The sequence below is a fragment of the Chrysemys picta genome, chromosome 3, assembly GCF_011386835.1.
Source record: "Chrysemys picta bellii isolate R12L10 chromosome 3, ASM1138683v2, whole genome shotgun sequence".
Taxonomy (NCBI): domain Eukaryota; kingdom Metazoa; phylum Chordata; order Testudines; family Emydidae; genus Chrysemys; species Chrysemys picta.
In genome coordinates this window covers 69,140,414-69,156,827 of record NC_088793.1, presented here as the reverse complement: position 1 = coordinate 69,156,827, position 16,414 = coordinate 69,140,414, and the positions used below count along the sequence as shown (strand labels likewise).

Here is a 16,414-nt window from a genome sequence, read left to right as displayed (position 1 = left end):
AGTTGTAAAAAGTGATGTTACACATGCAGTTCAATTCTGGCAGTGAAGAGGATCAGGTCCTACTACTAATTCTGAAGAAGTTTCAACTCCATGAAACTGACAGATTGATTTCACTGCCCTGATGGAGTAACAGCAGGGATGAATTTGACCCAGGCTCAGTCTCTCCAGTCGAAAAAGAGGGTTTTTTTGTGTTTTATGCTCCTCACATTTCCTTATGCAGACACAGCATTATTGTTTGCAGTACTCTTCCAGTCTCTCTATGGTAGACCAAGAAAGCTTTTTGAGAGAAGGGGCGGAGGAGAAGATGACCTTTCCATGATCCTGGAATTTCCTGTTAGAATGTACTAACAGTAATAGCTCACTGCAACCAAAGTAGTGTTGGAAAGACTTTTTAACTGTATATGTGAATTATAACTGACAACATTAAAACATAAAAATTAGGAAGAGTAAGGTTTTGAATCATATAAAAACAAATGGTTTTGGTTTTCCAACACAGTATGTCAATACTGAAGGTTTAAGAGAAAAATTCCTCCTGTACTCTCTTTCTAATCATTTTTACAATTTCTGTGGCAGCATTATTTCCCCTTTCTGCCATTTTGGTTTGATTTGATTCAAATCTATGTTTAGTTAAAAGAATTTCTCAAGTAGTATTTTAATGCCATATTTTGCATGGCACCTTTGAAAAGTCCAGAATCTAAAACTGTCCAGTGGTTCAGAAATGGCTCTAGCACTCTTAGCCATTGCGTTAACACATCATCTAGTAATGTTTTACAACTAGATTTGCCATATTTTCTCAGGTTGAGTGGTATCTTATTCTGCAAGTGTAATGCCAACAGACCCCAGTCGTCGTCGGGCAGAACCAAACCAGGGACCTCTAGAGCTAAAGACCAACTGGCTGTTAGCCGAGGCTGTAGAGGCGAGCAGACTCATTTAATCACTCTCTTTAAGTGGTCTCAGTGCCACTAGATGGGACAGAACACCACACCCAGAAGGTGTGTGGGTTACATACTTCCCCAAGCTGAGGAAGCGCATCCCGAGCTTCAGAGTCTTCCCAGTTGAAATCCCGAAGGAGCCCCAACTTGTAACACCAACAGACCCCAGTCTGTCAGAGTTACACAAATAGTCCTGCTCATTGCATTAAGATACTGTTCAACACAAGCATGGCAGAATCTGGCCCATAACATAATGATACTGACCTCCTCTGTAAAGTGCTTTGAGATCTACTGATGAAATACACTATAAAAGAGTTACATATTATTACTAATAAATAAAACATTCTGTAATACCTCTCTGCAGGTTTCTGAAATGTGATATGTTGTAATGGAGGACACAGTGCATATATGTAGGTATCCTGGCTGACAAACTTTAGTAAAATTGCATTGTGCACTCTACAGCTTCTAGATTTTAATTTGCTTCCATTATTTTGAAAAAATGTAGTTTGATCTATACAAATTTATTGTTCTCTGTTAATTACTGAATGAGTGTTCTATGTTCACTGCAAGTGAACTGATCATAATAATGATCTGATTAATCCTGTATCTCAGTTTGTTTGTTTTAAGGGAGTGATGCCTTTTATTGTATAACATATTTCTACAAGGTAAACTCACACATCCCGCTGCTGCAATCATGTAAATTAACTATATCCTTGGAGAGATAAAAACTCATAGGCTTCCCTATGCAACTTCAAAGAGCACTATCAACTGGCTTTAGGACCAACATTTAGATTTTGCAACAACCATCTGATTTACAAGGTACAAACAGAAAGTTTCCATGACAATATTAGAGTTTTATTGAAAATATGCAAGTGCCCAGGACCAAAATGAGAAATCAACCAGTTTAGTTTCATTGTCTACATTAAAAAATGCCAAACAGCTACAACAACCCAAGTATGAAAAGTACATTTGAAAATGTTTACTATTCGAAGGCTGTCAGTAAATAAAATAAAGTGTTAGTTTTAAGTCAATAACGGCCCTTTATATCTGTGTCCCCGCATTAACCCTCATCCGACACCCATAGCTTTCTCCTTCCCCCCATAACGCCCTGGCCTCCACCCCTTTGTCCCCCATAACCCCCCCCCTGCCCGCCCCATCCCTCATTAACTTGTCTCCCTGGCGCCCCCACAGCCCGAACCAGCCCATTAACCCCTTCGCCTTCCCCTGCCCCCCATAACCTGACCCAATCCAGCCCGCCCACACACCCCCACACACAGTGCCGGCCCCCCGCCATTAATCCCCCTGCCCCCCGCAGCCAGGCCCTTCATGCGCCTGCACCGAGTCGGGGGGGGAGGGGTGCCCAGTCGCGAGCCCCCCCGCCCCAATAATTAGTCGCGCCCGCGGCAGCCCTCCGGGACGGGCAGCTCCCACTCCTGGGGGGGCGGCCCCGGATCTGTCTCGCGCGGGGAAGGGGGCTGTCCCATCCTCCTCCCCCGTTCCGAGTCTCTCACCTTTCGGAGGCGCCATCGTGTCCGCAGTTTAAACTGGCGAGATTGTGGGACCCCAGCCGGCAACCGGGCGCCACCCCCTCCGCTCCTCCCAGGTACCATAGAGAGCGGCGAGGGTCGGCATGAGCGGCCCGTTCAACGGCGTCACCATAGAGCCCGAGGCCTGTCTGCGCTTAGTGTCCCCGTTCCCCGTAGCTTTGCGCGGCCGAGGCTCTCTGGGCCCGTCAGTTCGCTCCGCCCCACGCCCGGGTCGTGCTTCCATAGCAATGCTGGGCTCTGCTCCATAACGCGCCAAAGCCGTGCGGCGCAACGCATGTTCAGGGTCATCATCTGAGGCAGATGCCCCAGCAGAAGGTTGATTTTTTTTTTTTTTTGGTGGTTCTGGTTCTGTAGTTTCCACATCGGAATGTTGCTCTTTTAAAACTTCTGAAAGCATGTTTCACACCTCGTCCCTCTCAGATTTTGGAGGGCGCTTCAGATTCTTAAACCTGGGGTCGAGTTCTGTAGCTATCTTTAGAAATCTCACATTGGTACCTTCTTTGCATTTTGTCAAATCTGCAGTGAAAGTGTTCTTAAAATGAACAACGTGTGCTGGGTCATCATCCGAGACTGCTGTAACATGAAATATATGGCAGAATGCGGGTAAATCACAGAGCAGGGGACATACAATTCTCCCCCACGGAGTTCAATCACAAATCCAATTAATGCTTTTTTTTTTTAAGAGCATCATCAGCATGGAAGCATGTCCTCTGGAATAGTTTCAGAGTAGCAGCCGTGTTAGTCTGTATCCGCAAAAAGAAGAACAGGAGGACTTGTGGCACCTTAGAGACTAATAGTGGCCGGAGCATGAAGGGGCATACGAATGTTTAGCATACCTGGCATGTAAATACCTTGCAATGCCAGCTACAGAAGTGCCATGCAAACTCCTGTTCTCACTTTAAGGTAACATTGTAAATAAGAAGCGGGCAGTATTATGTCCTGTAAATGTAAACAAACTTGTTTGTCTTAGCTTTTGGCTGACCAAGAAGTAGAGCCTACAAGTCCACTCAGTCCTAAAGTTTTACATTGTTTCTGAGTGCAGTTATGCAACAAAAAAAAAATTTACATTTGTAAGTTGCACTTCCATGATAAAGAGAATGACAACAGTATTTGTATGAGGTGACTTGAAAAATACCATTTCTTTATCATTTTTACAGTGTAAAAATTTGTATTAAAAATAATAATATAAAGTGAGCACTGTACACTTTGTATTCTGTGTTGTAATTGAAATTAATACATTTGAAAATGTGGAAAAACATCCAAAAATGTGTAATATATTTCAATTGGTATTCTGATGTTTAACAATGCGATTAAAAGTGAGATTAATTGTGATTAATTTTTTAATCACAATTAATTTTTTTGAGTTAATCGTGTGAGTTAACTACGATTAATGGACAGCCCTACTGAAAAGACATGTTTGAAGTCTATTATCTGAATGCTTCTAGGTTTGGGCTCAATTTGAATTTTTTTTAAAAGCAAGAAGTTGCACAAAAATTCTGTTCAGGGATCAATCTGGGCAGTATGTAGTGGTACAACCTATCAGCACATCTCTCAAACTGCTTTCCGGTCCTCCAGAATCTCAGCTTTCATTTTGTGGTCACTAGGAAAACCTGAAAATTTGAGTAACTGAGGCAGTGACATCTGCTTGAGTTTGCAGAGAGCCTAAAATAACAGCTCTGGGAAATATGAACTTCCCCATTAATATTATTTGAGGCTATCAATTATTATACTTGATCAATGTTAACTAGTTAACTGCTTATCAAAGAAAGGAGGTAAATATAATCAATCTATAAAATTTACTTTGAGTGACAGCTCATTTTGGCATCATACGTGGATGGGTTTGGGGGATTATTTTTAATGGGTACCAACATTTATTCCCCATCAGTAACACCAGTCAAAAAGATACCAAGGTGTCACAGATCCTAGTGACCATTCCCTCCTACTCATGGACTTCACCTGCTGTGAGGGGAATCCAAGAGTCTGTGCTCTGCATTCCCTGAGTGCTCTGCGTCTCCTGTTAAGTTTCTGAAGCCTCAACAGGCTGCTGCACGGGTTCCTCCATTGGCCTTCTCTATCACATTTCCTGGACACGGACTCTTTTCAGAAATGGGTCTTCTTAATCCACCTGCCTTAAGCCCAGCACTCCCTCCCTAAAGATACCCCAGTTAAACAAGTCCTTTCACAGGACTCCACCCAAAAGGTGTGGAGCTTCTATCATAGTTTAACTTTCTCAGGAGCATACAGTAGTTGTGAAAAAAGTCTCTCTCACACATACACACTTTGTACAGTCTAATACCTTTATGCTCTTTTATATTTAATCATGTAAAGTACAGGAGAGTACAGTTCATACAAAATAAGCACTAAATGCAATGTCTCTGCCTCCGTTTCCTCATCACTTCAGCACATTCTTTGGGCGGGGCAGTGGTGTAACAAGGCTCTAGGGCCCTAATGCAAGAATAGGTTAGGGGCCCCCTTCCCGATTCCAAAATCTAAACTTTTGCTTATCCCCAACCTACCACCCCAATGTGTCCCACTCACCCCCAACACCTCACCCCATAGTTCCCCAAACATTCCCCATTCACCCCATAGTCCACCTAAAACTTGCCCCCCGGTCCCTCACCCACTGCCCTGAGAACTTCCAGCCAGGTCCAATTTGAATGAGTGGTGTAGCAACCCACTACACTAGAATGCTGCTTTGTCTGGTAGGGCTTCCATAGTCATGTAACCCTGGTGCAACTACATCATTTGCATAATTTTAGCTATGCCCCTGGGGCAGGGGTCCAAGTCCCTTGGGTTGTCCAAAATCCTCAGGGACATCTGGTCTCACAAAAGTGGACTGGGACCCCCTGAGGCTACTACATGCTGGATGGTCTCTATCTTCTGGATCCCTCTTACCCAGATTCTGTGATCTTGCTCTCTCTTTCCCCACACACTCCCTCTTCCTGTCTGGCTCCTGTGTGTTTATTTTTAGCCACTCCTGGTCATCTGGCCTGTTTTGTTTTCCTCCTGGTTACTTTCCATTGCTCCTCCAGAGGAAACAGCTAAACTATTTTTATAAGGATGCAGCTGCTTTTTTTGTATAACCTTTGTGAGGTTTAAGCACTGTCATTAACCTTAAATATTTCCCTTTGCATCTGTCTGGGGTGTACATGCTGCAGGCCCTGGATCCATAAACATATAGGCACTCATAATACAGCAGTTTTTCATAATATACCTTCACAATATCATTCAGGATTTATATATTGCACAGATACAGCCCCAATTCATCACACAAGCCTAAGCAGCCCTGCGTGGCATCTAAGGCCCACCACGAATCTCCATAGAGCCCAGGGGTATATATGAACATGACTGAAAGGGAGTCCAGGCCAAAGAACTCACAAAGACTGCATGATCATATTCTGAACATCTGTACAATCCATTGAGAGCACCATCTCAAGTGGAAGGAGCTTGGAAGCATACTCCTATTTCCCTTGCACATTTTGACACAGTTCGAACATACCACTAGTTCTGTCCCACATACTTAGTACAATCCCACATTTCAGGGTTGTACTTACATGAATAGGAGTGAAAAGATTAAATTAATCTATATTCCCAGCCCTGATGAGCAGCCCTACAATAACAAAGATGTGGGCATACTGGATATTTAAAAAAAAAGTTAATTGGGCACATGATCATACTCTAATTAATGTCAATAAGAGCTTTGCCATTTACTTATTTGAGAGGAGGATTGGGGCCTATGTAAAGACATTCCTGTTTAAAGGTTCTAAAGACTATTACGTATGTATACATAAACAACATTTTTATCCAGGACAGTTTCTTGATTAAAAATCCTTATCTGGGCTTTTGGAATTCAACACCTGTTTTTATGAGCATCACAGGAATTTGGTTGTGAAACTGCCCTTTGGGTGTTTCCTCAACCATAAGCATTTGAATTTAAATTAATTTTTGCTAGTCTCCAAATAAGTATAAACGCTTGAACACAAACTGTACAGAGCTGAAGTATGCAACTCCTATTCCTAACTGATATTCAGGAAGAAATGAAATAGCAAATAAACTGTGTTTTGAATTCATTTTTAATGTTTATTATTCAGTTGTCACATGTTCAGATTTGCTAGGCCAATTATGGCTTGGCCAGTATTCAGAATGGATGCCAACTAGCATAATTTATTATCCAGTGATGATGCACAGAAAGACCTGGCCATGCCAACGTTGCTGAAGATGTCCCAAAATGCATCACAGAAGAACTGCAACTTCTGATCTCATGTTCTGAGTTCATGGCAATTGTGATAATTTGCACTTCCTGTTGACTTCAGTGGGTTGGACGGCCCCAGTAAGGATGGAAGCTGGGTCAGCGCTAAATAGAGTATTTTCTTTGAGGATTTCAAAGTGATTTGTAAATAGTTAAGGATCACAAAACCCCACCTCGGTCTGTGTAAAGTTTCAGCACCAGCATAGTAAAGAACATCATAATTGCCACTCCTACCCTCTCCAAGAAAAGAATCCATAGAAGGGAAAGAAAAAAAAATTGCTATAGATTTTTGTTGTAGGTTATAATTAAGGCCAACCATTTCTTGTCAGAATTGGTAAATTAAAGATATACTGATTTTTCTTGGCATAAAAGGATTTGACAATGCCCTATTATTACTTTACAATCTGATATTACTTATTGTATTCACAGTTTCAGTTCTTAAATTAGGAATGGCATCAGAATGAGCCACAAAAAATAAAGGATTATTAGAATTTTTAAGCTAAGAGTTGAGTCAGGGGCAGAGAAGATCAAAGCACTCTGACATGATAGATGTGGGACTAAGACAGAAGTTCCCAAAGTGTGGGGCGTACCCCCCAGCACGGCATGGAGAAACATCCAGGGGAGGCATGGTGGGACCCAGGCCAGCCCCCACAGGGGTGGGGAGGGAGCACCTGCCCACCCCCAGCTCTGCTCCAGTCACACCCCAGTCATGTCCCCGGCTCCTGGCCCTGTCCCCAGCCTCAGCACGGCTCTGCTCCAGGCCCCACTCCCGCCTCCAGCCTCGGCCCCTGGGTGCAGCCCCGCTCCTGGCCCCAGACCCACCCAAAGCCTTGGCCCCCTTACCCTGTCTGCCTCCTGCCCCAGTGCACTGTCCCTGCTCCTAGCCCCATCTCCCGGGGGGGGGGGGGGGGAAGGGAAAGGGAGGGACAGCAGGATGCGAATGGGGGGGGGCGACCCTCAAAAGTTTGGGGACCGTTGGACTAAGAAGTCAGAAATCGCTACACCTCTATCAGCTGTGGAGGTGAGAGGAGTTAATTGGAGAGTGACATTTTAATACGTCAACACCACCTGAGGTAAACCTGACAGTTATAATCTACTTATTTACCATCTTCTTCTAGTCTTGGCCCTGCTTGTGCCTGTTCATTTGCTAGTGTCTCTTTACTGCAGTGTGACTGAGCACTAAAATAAAAATGGCAGACGACGTAGGCATAACGTAACTGGTTTTCAGAGATGCTGAACATCAGCTAAAGTTAATGAGACCTGCAGGTGCTCAGCATCCTGAAAATCAGGACCCAGATAATTTACCATTGTGCAGATTAAAGAACAATAAAATATGCAGCGTTGTGAGTTGGGAAAAACATTGAAGCTGGTGGGTGGAACAGTCACCCTTCATTTACAATAGAAACAGTTAATCTCCTTTATGGCAGTCCCCACTTAAAACAAAGGCATATCAGAGTCCACACAGGATTTGAGCTAACTGGGCGGAGGGCTTCACTGAGTATTGTTTTGGCTAAGTTTGTGGGGGAGAAGCACACATGAGAACATACAGAGAAGGAAGCAACAAGCACAGCCAGCCTTAAACAAGCACACTATGGTAATGGCTAAAAGAGGTTTGGGGCTGCAAGAAAAGAGGAGAGAATATATTCATAAGCTATTCCACCCTCAGGCAGTTTTTTCATTTTTTTTTTTTTTATTAAGTGCCTCACATGGGTTTGCCCCATTCTTCTTTAAAAACATAGGCAAGGTACCTTTGATCTAACTTTCAATCTAGTTAAGTGGAAAGAGAGTTAATATGGGTTTTAAGTGCAACCATGTCTGTGTGGCAACAGCCTAGTTAATTACCTTGTATTTGAAGGACACTAAGGAGCTCTCTAGGCCCCGCTATTTGAATCCCTCCAAGTCATTATGTCAAGCTTTCTGTACTGTCTAAAGAGCATGAGTGCCAGTGACGGCTTCAGGCACCAGCGCACCAAGCGCATGCTTGGGCGGCAAGCCGTGGGGGGCGCCCTGCCGGTCCCTGTGAGGGTGGCAGTCAGGCAGCCTTCGGCGGCATGCCTGCGGGAGGTCCGCAAGTCCCATGGATTGGGCGGCGGGTACGCCAAAGCTGCGGGACCAGCGGACCTCCCGCCGAAGGCAGCCTGACTGCCGTGCTTGGGGCTGCAAAAAAGCTAGAGCCGCCCCTGATGAGTGCCATCCTCAGGCAGACCGTCAAGAAGCAGAGCACAAACCCCAAACTGGTTGTGAGTTCTATACTTAGACTTCACCAACCAGGTATGAAATATAAACTTCTCAGGCACAACAACAGCCTAACCATGGAGTCACAGACAGTCTTCTTATCTTGCCACCTAGGGAAGCTTGCCTTTCTGACAGATGGTCCCTTACTCCAAAAATCACAATGTTCAGGTTACTCCCAATCCCCAAAGACCAGTCATTTATCCCTAGGGTGATCATATTTCCCAAAGGGAAAACATGACACTGCTTGGGACTAACCTGAGCCCTCCCACCCTCCCCTAGGGCTTGCCCAAGCCTTGTCCCCCCTTCCCACGCAGGGCTGGCTACGCTGCTCGCCCAAGCCCTGCCTGCCTGTGCAAGGCTGGGGTTGGTGTCACTGCTTACCCAAGCCCTGCCTGCCCCCCACCCGAGCCCTGCCTCTCCCCCCGTGCCAGGCTGGCATTACTGCTCACTCCCCACACATTCCTCTGCACCCCACCTTTTTGACAAAAGTGGGCATTTGTTCTGTTTGCTCCTCCCAACTGATCAAGCTGGCAAGAGCAAATGGGACAAATGCCCACTTTTGCCAAAAAAGTCGTGACAGCCAGGACAGGGCTTAAAAAAGGCACCGTCCTGGTCAAAACAGGAACGTATGGTCAACCTACTTACCACAGGTCAGTTGCACTGTAGATCTTTAGTATAAGACAACAGTTGCAGGCAAGCCTATAATAAACTGACTAAAGAATTGTTAAACAAGACAAAAAAATTATAGCTATTTGCAAAGATAAAACAATTAACGTACACACACAAATGTGTTATTGTCTTAGGCTCCAAAAGGTAATAGAAGCTGCTTTAATATGCAAGCACTGTCTGCTATGGCTAACACAGGCAAAGCAGATGGGGATCCCTTCCTTATGCTTAGAAATCTTGCCCTCCCAAAATCCAAGTAGCATAGAGATCCAGTTTCTTCTTCTCAGGGATTTTTATTCTCTTCCTCCCAGACAAAAGTGCAGGCTTCTTCCAGGCCCTGGGGGTGCTCAACCCCCCTTTCCACCCCAGGCCCCACCTCCACCTGACCCCTTTCCCCAAGATCCGACCCCTACCCTGCCTCTTCCCGCCCCAGGCCCTGCCCCATCTCTTCTCCCAAGCCCCCACCCCCGCCATCTCTTTCTGCCCAGTTCTGCCCCCTCTCCGGAGCGTGCCCCTTCCCTGCTCCTCCCTCTCCCCCCCAGCACCTCCTGCCTGCTGTGGAACAGCTGACTGCGGCGGGCAGGAGGTGCTGGGAGGGAGGGGGAAGAGTTGATCGGTGAGGCCGCCAGTGGGCAGGAGGGGGAAGGTGACTGCTGGGGGTGCTAAGGACCCACTAATTTTTTAGTCGACCCCATGCTCCCAGAGTTCAAACTCATTGCATGAGTTCATATGCAAGTCTCCTCTTAATGGGGGTGGGGAGGGACAAGAATGCAAAGTCTTTGTTCTTTGATGTTTCACAATGGCTTATTTGGTGGACAGGACTAACACCTTCTGTAGAAAGCCAGCATTTTACATTAGTTAATGCTGCTTTCCTATTTGTGATTTACACAGTTACAGTGGGTTACAATGCAAACACTCAGTATAATATAAAATGGAATACAAATATTATAAGTGAGATTAATACATGCAGCATCCTACAAGCATTTCAAAAAGTCTATGCATTTGTCAGTGTTCATTTGAGGCCTAGGGACCTTGGCATGAGCTGGCACCTGGTCTGCCAGCATCACACATTTCTAAAAAGATTATTCCCTATATGGCCCAGCATTGTAGATGGAGCTGAATGCAGCACATGAACAAAAGGATAGAGCAAAAGCTTAGCATGGTTTTGTACAATCACATACCCCAACACATTTTACAGGAGCTAAACATTGATCAACCCCAACATTCTTGAAAAGTGTTTTTCTATTTCTTCACCCTTATACATTGTTAAGACGTTGTTGCATCTTGACTCATACATTAAAGACAAATTTTCATTCAATTGTAAAATTACCAGGAGCATTTGATTTGCCAGACCAGGCACATATTCTATTAGCCTGCCCTAACCATGATGGGAAAAAAAACCCAAAGGATATTTTACTTGGATGTAAAAATCAAAAAGTTACCAGGAAAGTAGAATTTTGCAAGGCTACAATGAAGTCTACAACTATCTAGTCATTTTTAGTTTCCTCACTACTATTTAGTCTCTGAATACAGAAAACTCTTAGAAAGCTAGAATTCCTAGAAAACTGGTGTAATAGCTGTCAGGGTGCACACTACCATCTCTGATTCTCTGTCAAGCACACTGGCTGATCTGGTACTGCTGGAGCCAATTTATCATTTCATTCTCAGTGATTCTACCAAGAAAGGGAAGATTATAGACAAAGGGTTCAGATGATTTTCCTCTAGTTAATATTACTTCATGTCAATGAGAGTTTTGTTTGTGCAAGAATTGGAGGATTGGGGTCAGATTTACAAAGGCACTTAGGCACCTATCTGCCATTTTAGTCACCTAAAACTACCATTTAGACAACGCTAACATTCTCAATATCACTGCTCAGCTGCCACCTAATCCCATAGGCACCTAAATCTCCATGGCACTTAAATTTCTGACAGTGGGCATGCACAAAACCACCTATGTCCTGACACCACCGCACTGCTATTGAGTAGCTTGGAGCCCTAGTGCAAGAGAAAGCTTTGGTGGCCCAAAAGCAAGATTCTCAAACTAGACCTTCCTCTGCACATCTACAGGTTTGGGCCCAGCACATACAAAAAAGGCAGCTAGAGAGAAAGCGTTTCTCAGAATACCCAATAGCCCAGTGGTGAGGGCACTCACCAGGGATGTGGAACATGCAGGTTTAAATCCCCACTCTGCCCAATTTGGAGCACAGATTTGAATGTCATTCTCTGACATCCCAGGTGAGTGCCCTAACAAGTGGGTGATAGAGTCAGTCTCTCGCTCTAGCCTGGTGAATATTTAATTATTTATACAAAGTGAAAAAGCTTCACCAGAAGAGCTGGAGAGAGGCCCAGCCCAGAATACCCAATAGCCTGATAGTCAGGGCCCTCACCTGGCCCACCTTGGTTCAAGTTCCTGCTCCAAATCAGGCAAAGGAAGGATTTGAATCCGAGTCACCCAGATCTGTGCCCTAACCACTGGGCTATCATGGAGTAACAGGATCTTTTTCTTTCATTTTTCGTGAAAAAGGACTGACCTGGTTTAGTCGCCTAACTGCAAAGGTCATGGCTGAGAATCCAGAGCAGAGGGAGGTGCTTCAGTTCAGAACCTAAGGCCCTTATCAATGGGAGCTAGGGACCTAAATACCTCTGAGAATCTGGACCTACACCCTCTCCCTTCCCTCTGCATTTCATTTCCGGCTAATTTAGATGGCTCGGCTTACTGGCTTCTGAGAAGCTCTTTCTTTGGCACCTAACTCTCCCCATACAATGCCTGGGGAGCCTGGGCAGACATCTAACTCAGAGCTGAGAATTCCACTAGGCAACAAGGCACCCAGGCATAGTGTTGCAACGCCCAAGTCCCTTTGTGAATCTAGCCCTTGGTGTCTCTAACTCATAACAGTTATTCTTCTTACAATATAATCAAACTTCAAAGACAAGGCTCTTAAGGGTAGTGTTATGATGTGCACTCAGGGTATTAAAACATTAAAAGATTCCAAAAACACACAATTCCATAGAAATGCCAGTTTAATTCAGAATTTACAGCCATGCCTGGATTCTACTTTTTTTTAATTGAATGTTTCAGGCTTTTTATAATCACTATCACTTAATGCCATTTAGCTGTTCCTAACAGAAATCATGGAGTGTAACAACAACTCTTTGAATCAATGGACATAGAATTCAGCTTACTATACATTACTTCAGAAATCTATTTGGATTTTTTAAAAACATGTACTATACTTCAGTATGTCTCCTTTTAAACTTCATTTAGGTTTCATCAACTGCTCTGGTTAAGTTCACTTTGACCATACAAGTAGCTGGGGTTGATCCTCCTCGGAGACCTGCCAGGAAAATCTGTGGCCTGGGTACGTTGCTAGAGTTGTCAAGTTTAGTCTGTGTGCCAAAATCCTTTAGCAGATACACTTGGGTGGAGTTATCTCTTCTCAAATGACTGAGATTAGTCTGCACTGAGTGAGTTAATTTCCTACGCAAATTAGCCTAAATATGAAAACAGAATCAGAATAAGAAAGATTTTATTCTTAAATATAATTTTTCTCTGAAATGGAAGTGTTATAGATTACAATGATGCATATTTTTCTCTTTTACATGTATGGCCCCCAAGTTTCACAAATCCATAACAGTGGAATATGTCATTTTAGCACCAATCTGCTGTGGCAACCTTTGTGGAAAAGGCTACAAAAAAAGCTTTTTGTGAATTCTTCATACTGTAGAGCCAGGACTTTAAAATCAACTGTCTGTTTGTTCCCCCTTCCAGTGAACTGTTAACATTAGCATTGATGTAAAAGGATATAAATCACTTGGCATAAAGTTGTTATTGTCAGACTGTATGAAACAAACCATAACATGGGTTGTTATTTTGGAATTAAGCAATCCCCATAAAAGGACCACCTCCACCTCCTGCAGGCTGTTTTTGCCCTCAGGTAATGTTTCCTTGGCCCTGGCATGCATGCAACTACAAATGTAAATTATTAATATGGTAAAAAATAAATTTGAAATGGTATGATATACTCTCATTAAAAATTAAAATTATTATTTAAAAAAAGTTCCACCCAAACTAAAAAAAAATTGCAATCCTAATAAATAAAATAATAATAATAAATTTTACTTATAATCAAATTTTTTTAAAAAATACTACATTTGTTTTATTAATGTCAAAAGCAAATATAAAAGTTTTCCTATTATGGCCATAGGCCTCAATATTAATCAAATAGTAATAAAACCCATAAATTATAAAATATGGGCCATAAAAAGCCCCAACATAAAAAACAATAAAATTAAAACCCTGTTTAAAAAATCTAAAATTAAATATAAATGTACAAAAAATGCTTTATGGCAACAACATATATATTTTAAAATAACACAAATAATGCCATTTTGCCATAAATCCCTTTGCAAATAAATCTGTAATTGTTTTTGTGGGTAATAGTTATATATGCCTTCAAAGTTAATGCCCTGTGCTCACAATTAATTATGTGGACAATATAATCCATAATTACCATAAAAATAAATGTTTTTATCAAATTGTGGCTATTAAAAATGTAATTTTAAATTTCAAATGTCTAAATTAAAATACAGACAATTAAATATAAAATACACCTTATACTCTAATGCAATGCCTGAACCCATGAAAATAAATTTAATTGTTATAAAAATGTTATTTAAGCATCCCTATTTAAAAATTATTTGCAAGTTGCTAGGCAAAAAGCGTGCAAGGTCATGATTACCATCCACCATGCTACTAACAAAATTAAACAAGTAATTAAAAGGGCTAGCAAAAATTCAAAACACAATTGGTAAAAGACATTGTTGGGATGTTCCCCCACCACAACCGGGATTCTTAATCTGGCCTTATATCCAATTGTGGTAATTCTAATGTTTCAGATGGCGTTGGATGTTATATTTCTAGTACTAACATGCTAAATTAAAAAAAAAAAAAAAAAAAAAAAAAATCGATTGATTGCAAAGCCAGTGATTCTATAGACCATGGATACTCCCCAAAAATAAGTACATAAGGTTTGGTCTTTAACAAGACAAAATCAGTGGTAAAACGTAAAAGTGCCAGCGAGAAAATTCTTGCTCGGTCTCAGTTAAAAGCCTTGAGCCTAATGCTGGGCCTTCACGATTAACCCACTAAACTTGTTACACATATGTATAGGTCTTAATATTAAAAATATACGACCTCTAAGGAGGGTGGTATTACCTTGGAATTAGGCGATATGTTACCCCAGAATTTGATCAAGCTAACTGCAGCCATATTGTGTGCATTCAACCACCATAAATTAATAAAATAAAACACCACATAATTAAGGGTTAATTTGAACAAGCAGGCCTTTTGAAGACAAAGTCAAATACTAGCTTCAGGCTTGTAGTTTCTGCTAATCAAAATAAAAAAAACCTCAACCAATTATAAAACTAAAAATAAATAATTAAAAACCTTAAGTTTAAGTGTGTTTAATATAAAAGCTTATTATAACTAAAAGTATTAAAATATATTATTAATAATTTATTAAAATTAAAAATTAATTATAAGAAAACTAAATAAAAAGAAGTACTTTAAAACGGTTTTCTAAAGCTATCCTGAAAAACTTTTTCCTAACACCTTACTCTTGGCAAAAAAGCAACCGGCCATTGCTGATCTGCTACTAATTACTCAACACCATCTCGAATTTTAAATAATTATTTAAAATGTTCTAAACCTATTGCTTATGTTTATATGTGCTTAAAACTAATAAACAGTAGTTTTAAATAAAAACATGCTTACTTATATCAATCTCTCAGCTGTGTTCCCAATAATTTATTCCTAACACTGCCTAAAATAAAACAATTAAGCTACCACTGCTTTGGGTTCTAAAAACCCTTGGTAACAGGGTAACATATAATGAGGAGGTAGTGTCTGTGTCTACTGCTCTAATGGATTTGAATTGATGTTTCTATATTTTAAAATACAATTTAAAACAAAGGTCCCAAAATACAATTTGGGAAACAAAGGTCTTATAGTTGTCATCAAGGATAATGTTAGGAGGGAGAAAAGTAACAAATTACACAAACTGATGGATAATCAAGAAGGATAAAATTCCATTTTCAGTTCCGCAAAGTGGATCTTTACTCTGATAGTCTGCTCTCCCTATATGACTTATGCAGAATCCATGGTAGGTAAAATGAGCAGATGAGCAGAGATGAGATCTTCTGTGTAGATTTAAAATGAAAATATTACCCCAATGTTGCATGAATCTAACAACTGAAACCATAGTATGCAGTGCACACTGTAAGAAAAAAGAATCTTATTTGAAAGGCACTTATTGTTTGGGGTGTGTTTTTTTAAATTTACAGCCAAAACATTAAGGACATACCTGCAATTTCTAACAGCAGGCCATATACTTCTACAGATTAAGTAACAATACCTCAAAAACCTGCCTCAACATTCTACATCCAACACAAAATGTATTTATTTTGTTGCTGTGCTATCTTACGCTCGGAACTGGTCCTGTGCAAAATATGCACAAAAAAATTGCAAATGGGATGATGTAAGTCAACATGGAAGGAGTTGGAACAAAGTGAAAAATAATTTACTATGAAACAAATTAAGGCCCCAATCCTTCAGTGACTTCCACATAGGTCTACTCAAGCAGAACTCCTTGCAGGATCAGGCCCACAAATTGATAGTAAGTTAATGTTGCTGTGAGCAAACCTGGCAGTCAGTTAATTTGTTATTGGCTAGAATACTCAACTCAGTGTTATAAAATATACACATTTCATTGGATGTCTGAAAT

The 16,414-nt window shown here is 41.7% G+C and overlaps 2 protein-coding genes across 12 annotated transcripts in view; both read right to left on the bottom strand.

Moving 5' to 3' along the window:
• SLC35A1 (solute carrier family 35 member A1) overlaps positions 1–3,026 on the bottom strand; it is a 29,670-nt gene extending 26,644 nt beyond the window's left edge. The window contains exon 1 of the mRNA XM_005299697.4: positions 2,444–3,026. Within this exon, the coding sequence (XP_005299754.1) occupies positions 2,444–2,459 (16 nt within the window). The 5' untranslated portion in view covers positions 2,460–3,026. The remainder of the gene's footprint in view (positions 1–2,443) is intronic.
• A 7,381-nt stretch (positions 3,027–10,407) lies between these two features.
• Positions 10,408–16,414, bottom strand: part of CFAP206 (cilia and flagella associated protein 206) — a 38,440-nt gene continuing 32,433 nt past the window's right edge. For 7 of the 11 annotated variants that reach the window (XM_065590173.1, XM_005299693.5, XM_005299692.5 and 4 more), the window contains one exon: positions 12,128–13,121. In XM_065590173.1, the coding sequence (XP_065446245.1) occupies positions 12,891–13,121 (231 nt within the window). In that variant the 3' untranslated portion in view covers positions 12,128–12,890. Of the gene's footprint in view, positions 13,122–15,642; positions 15,831–16,414 lie in introns of those variants that run through there. The other 4 variants (XM_065590176.1, XM_065590177.1, XM_065590174.1 and 1 more) reach the window with 2 other exon arrangements.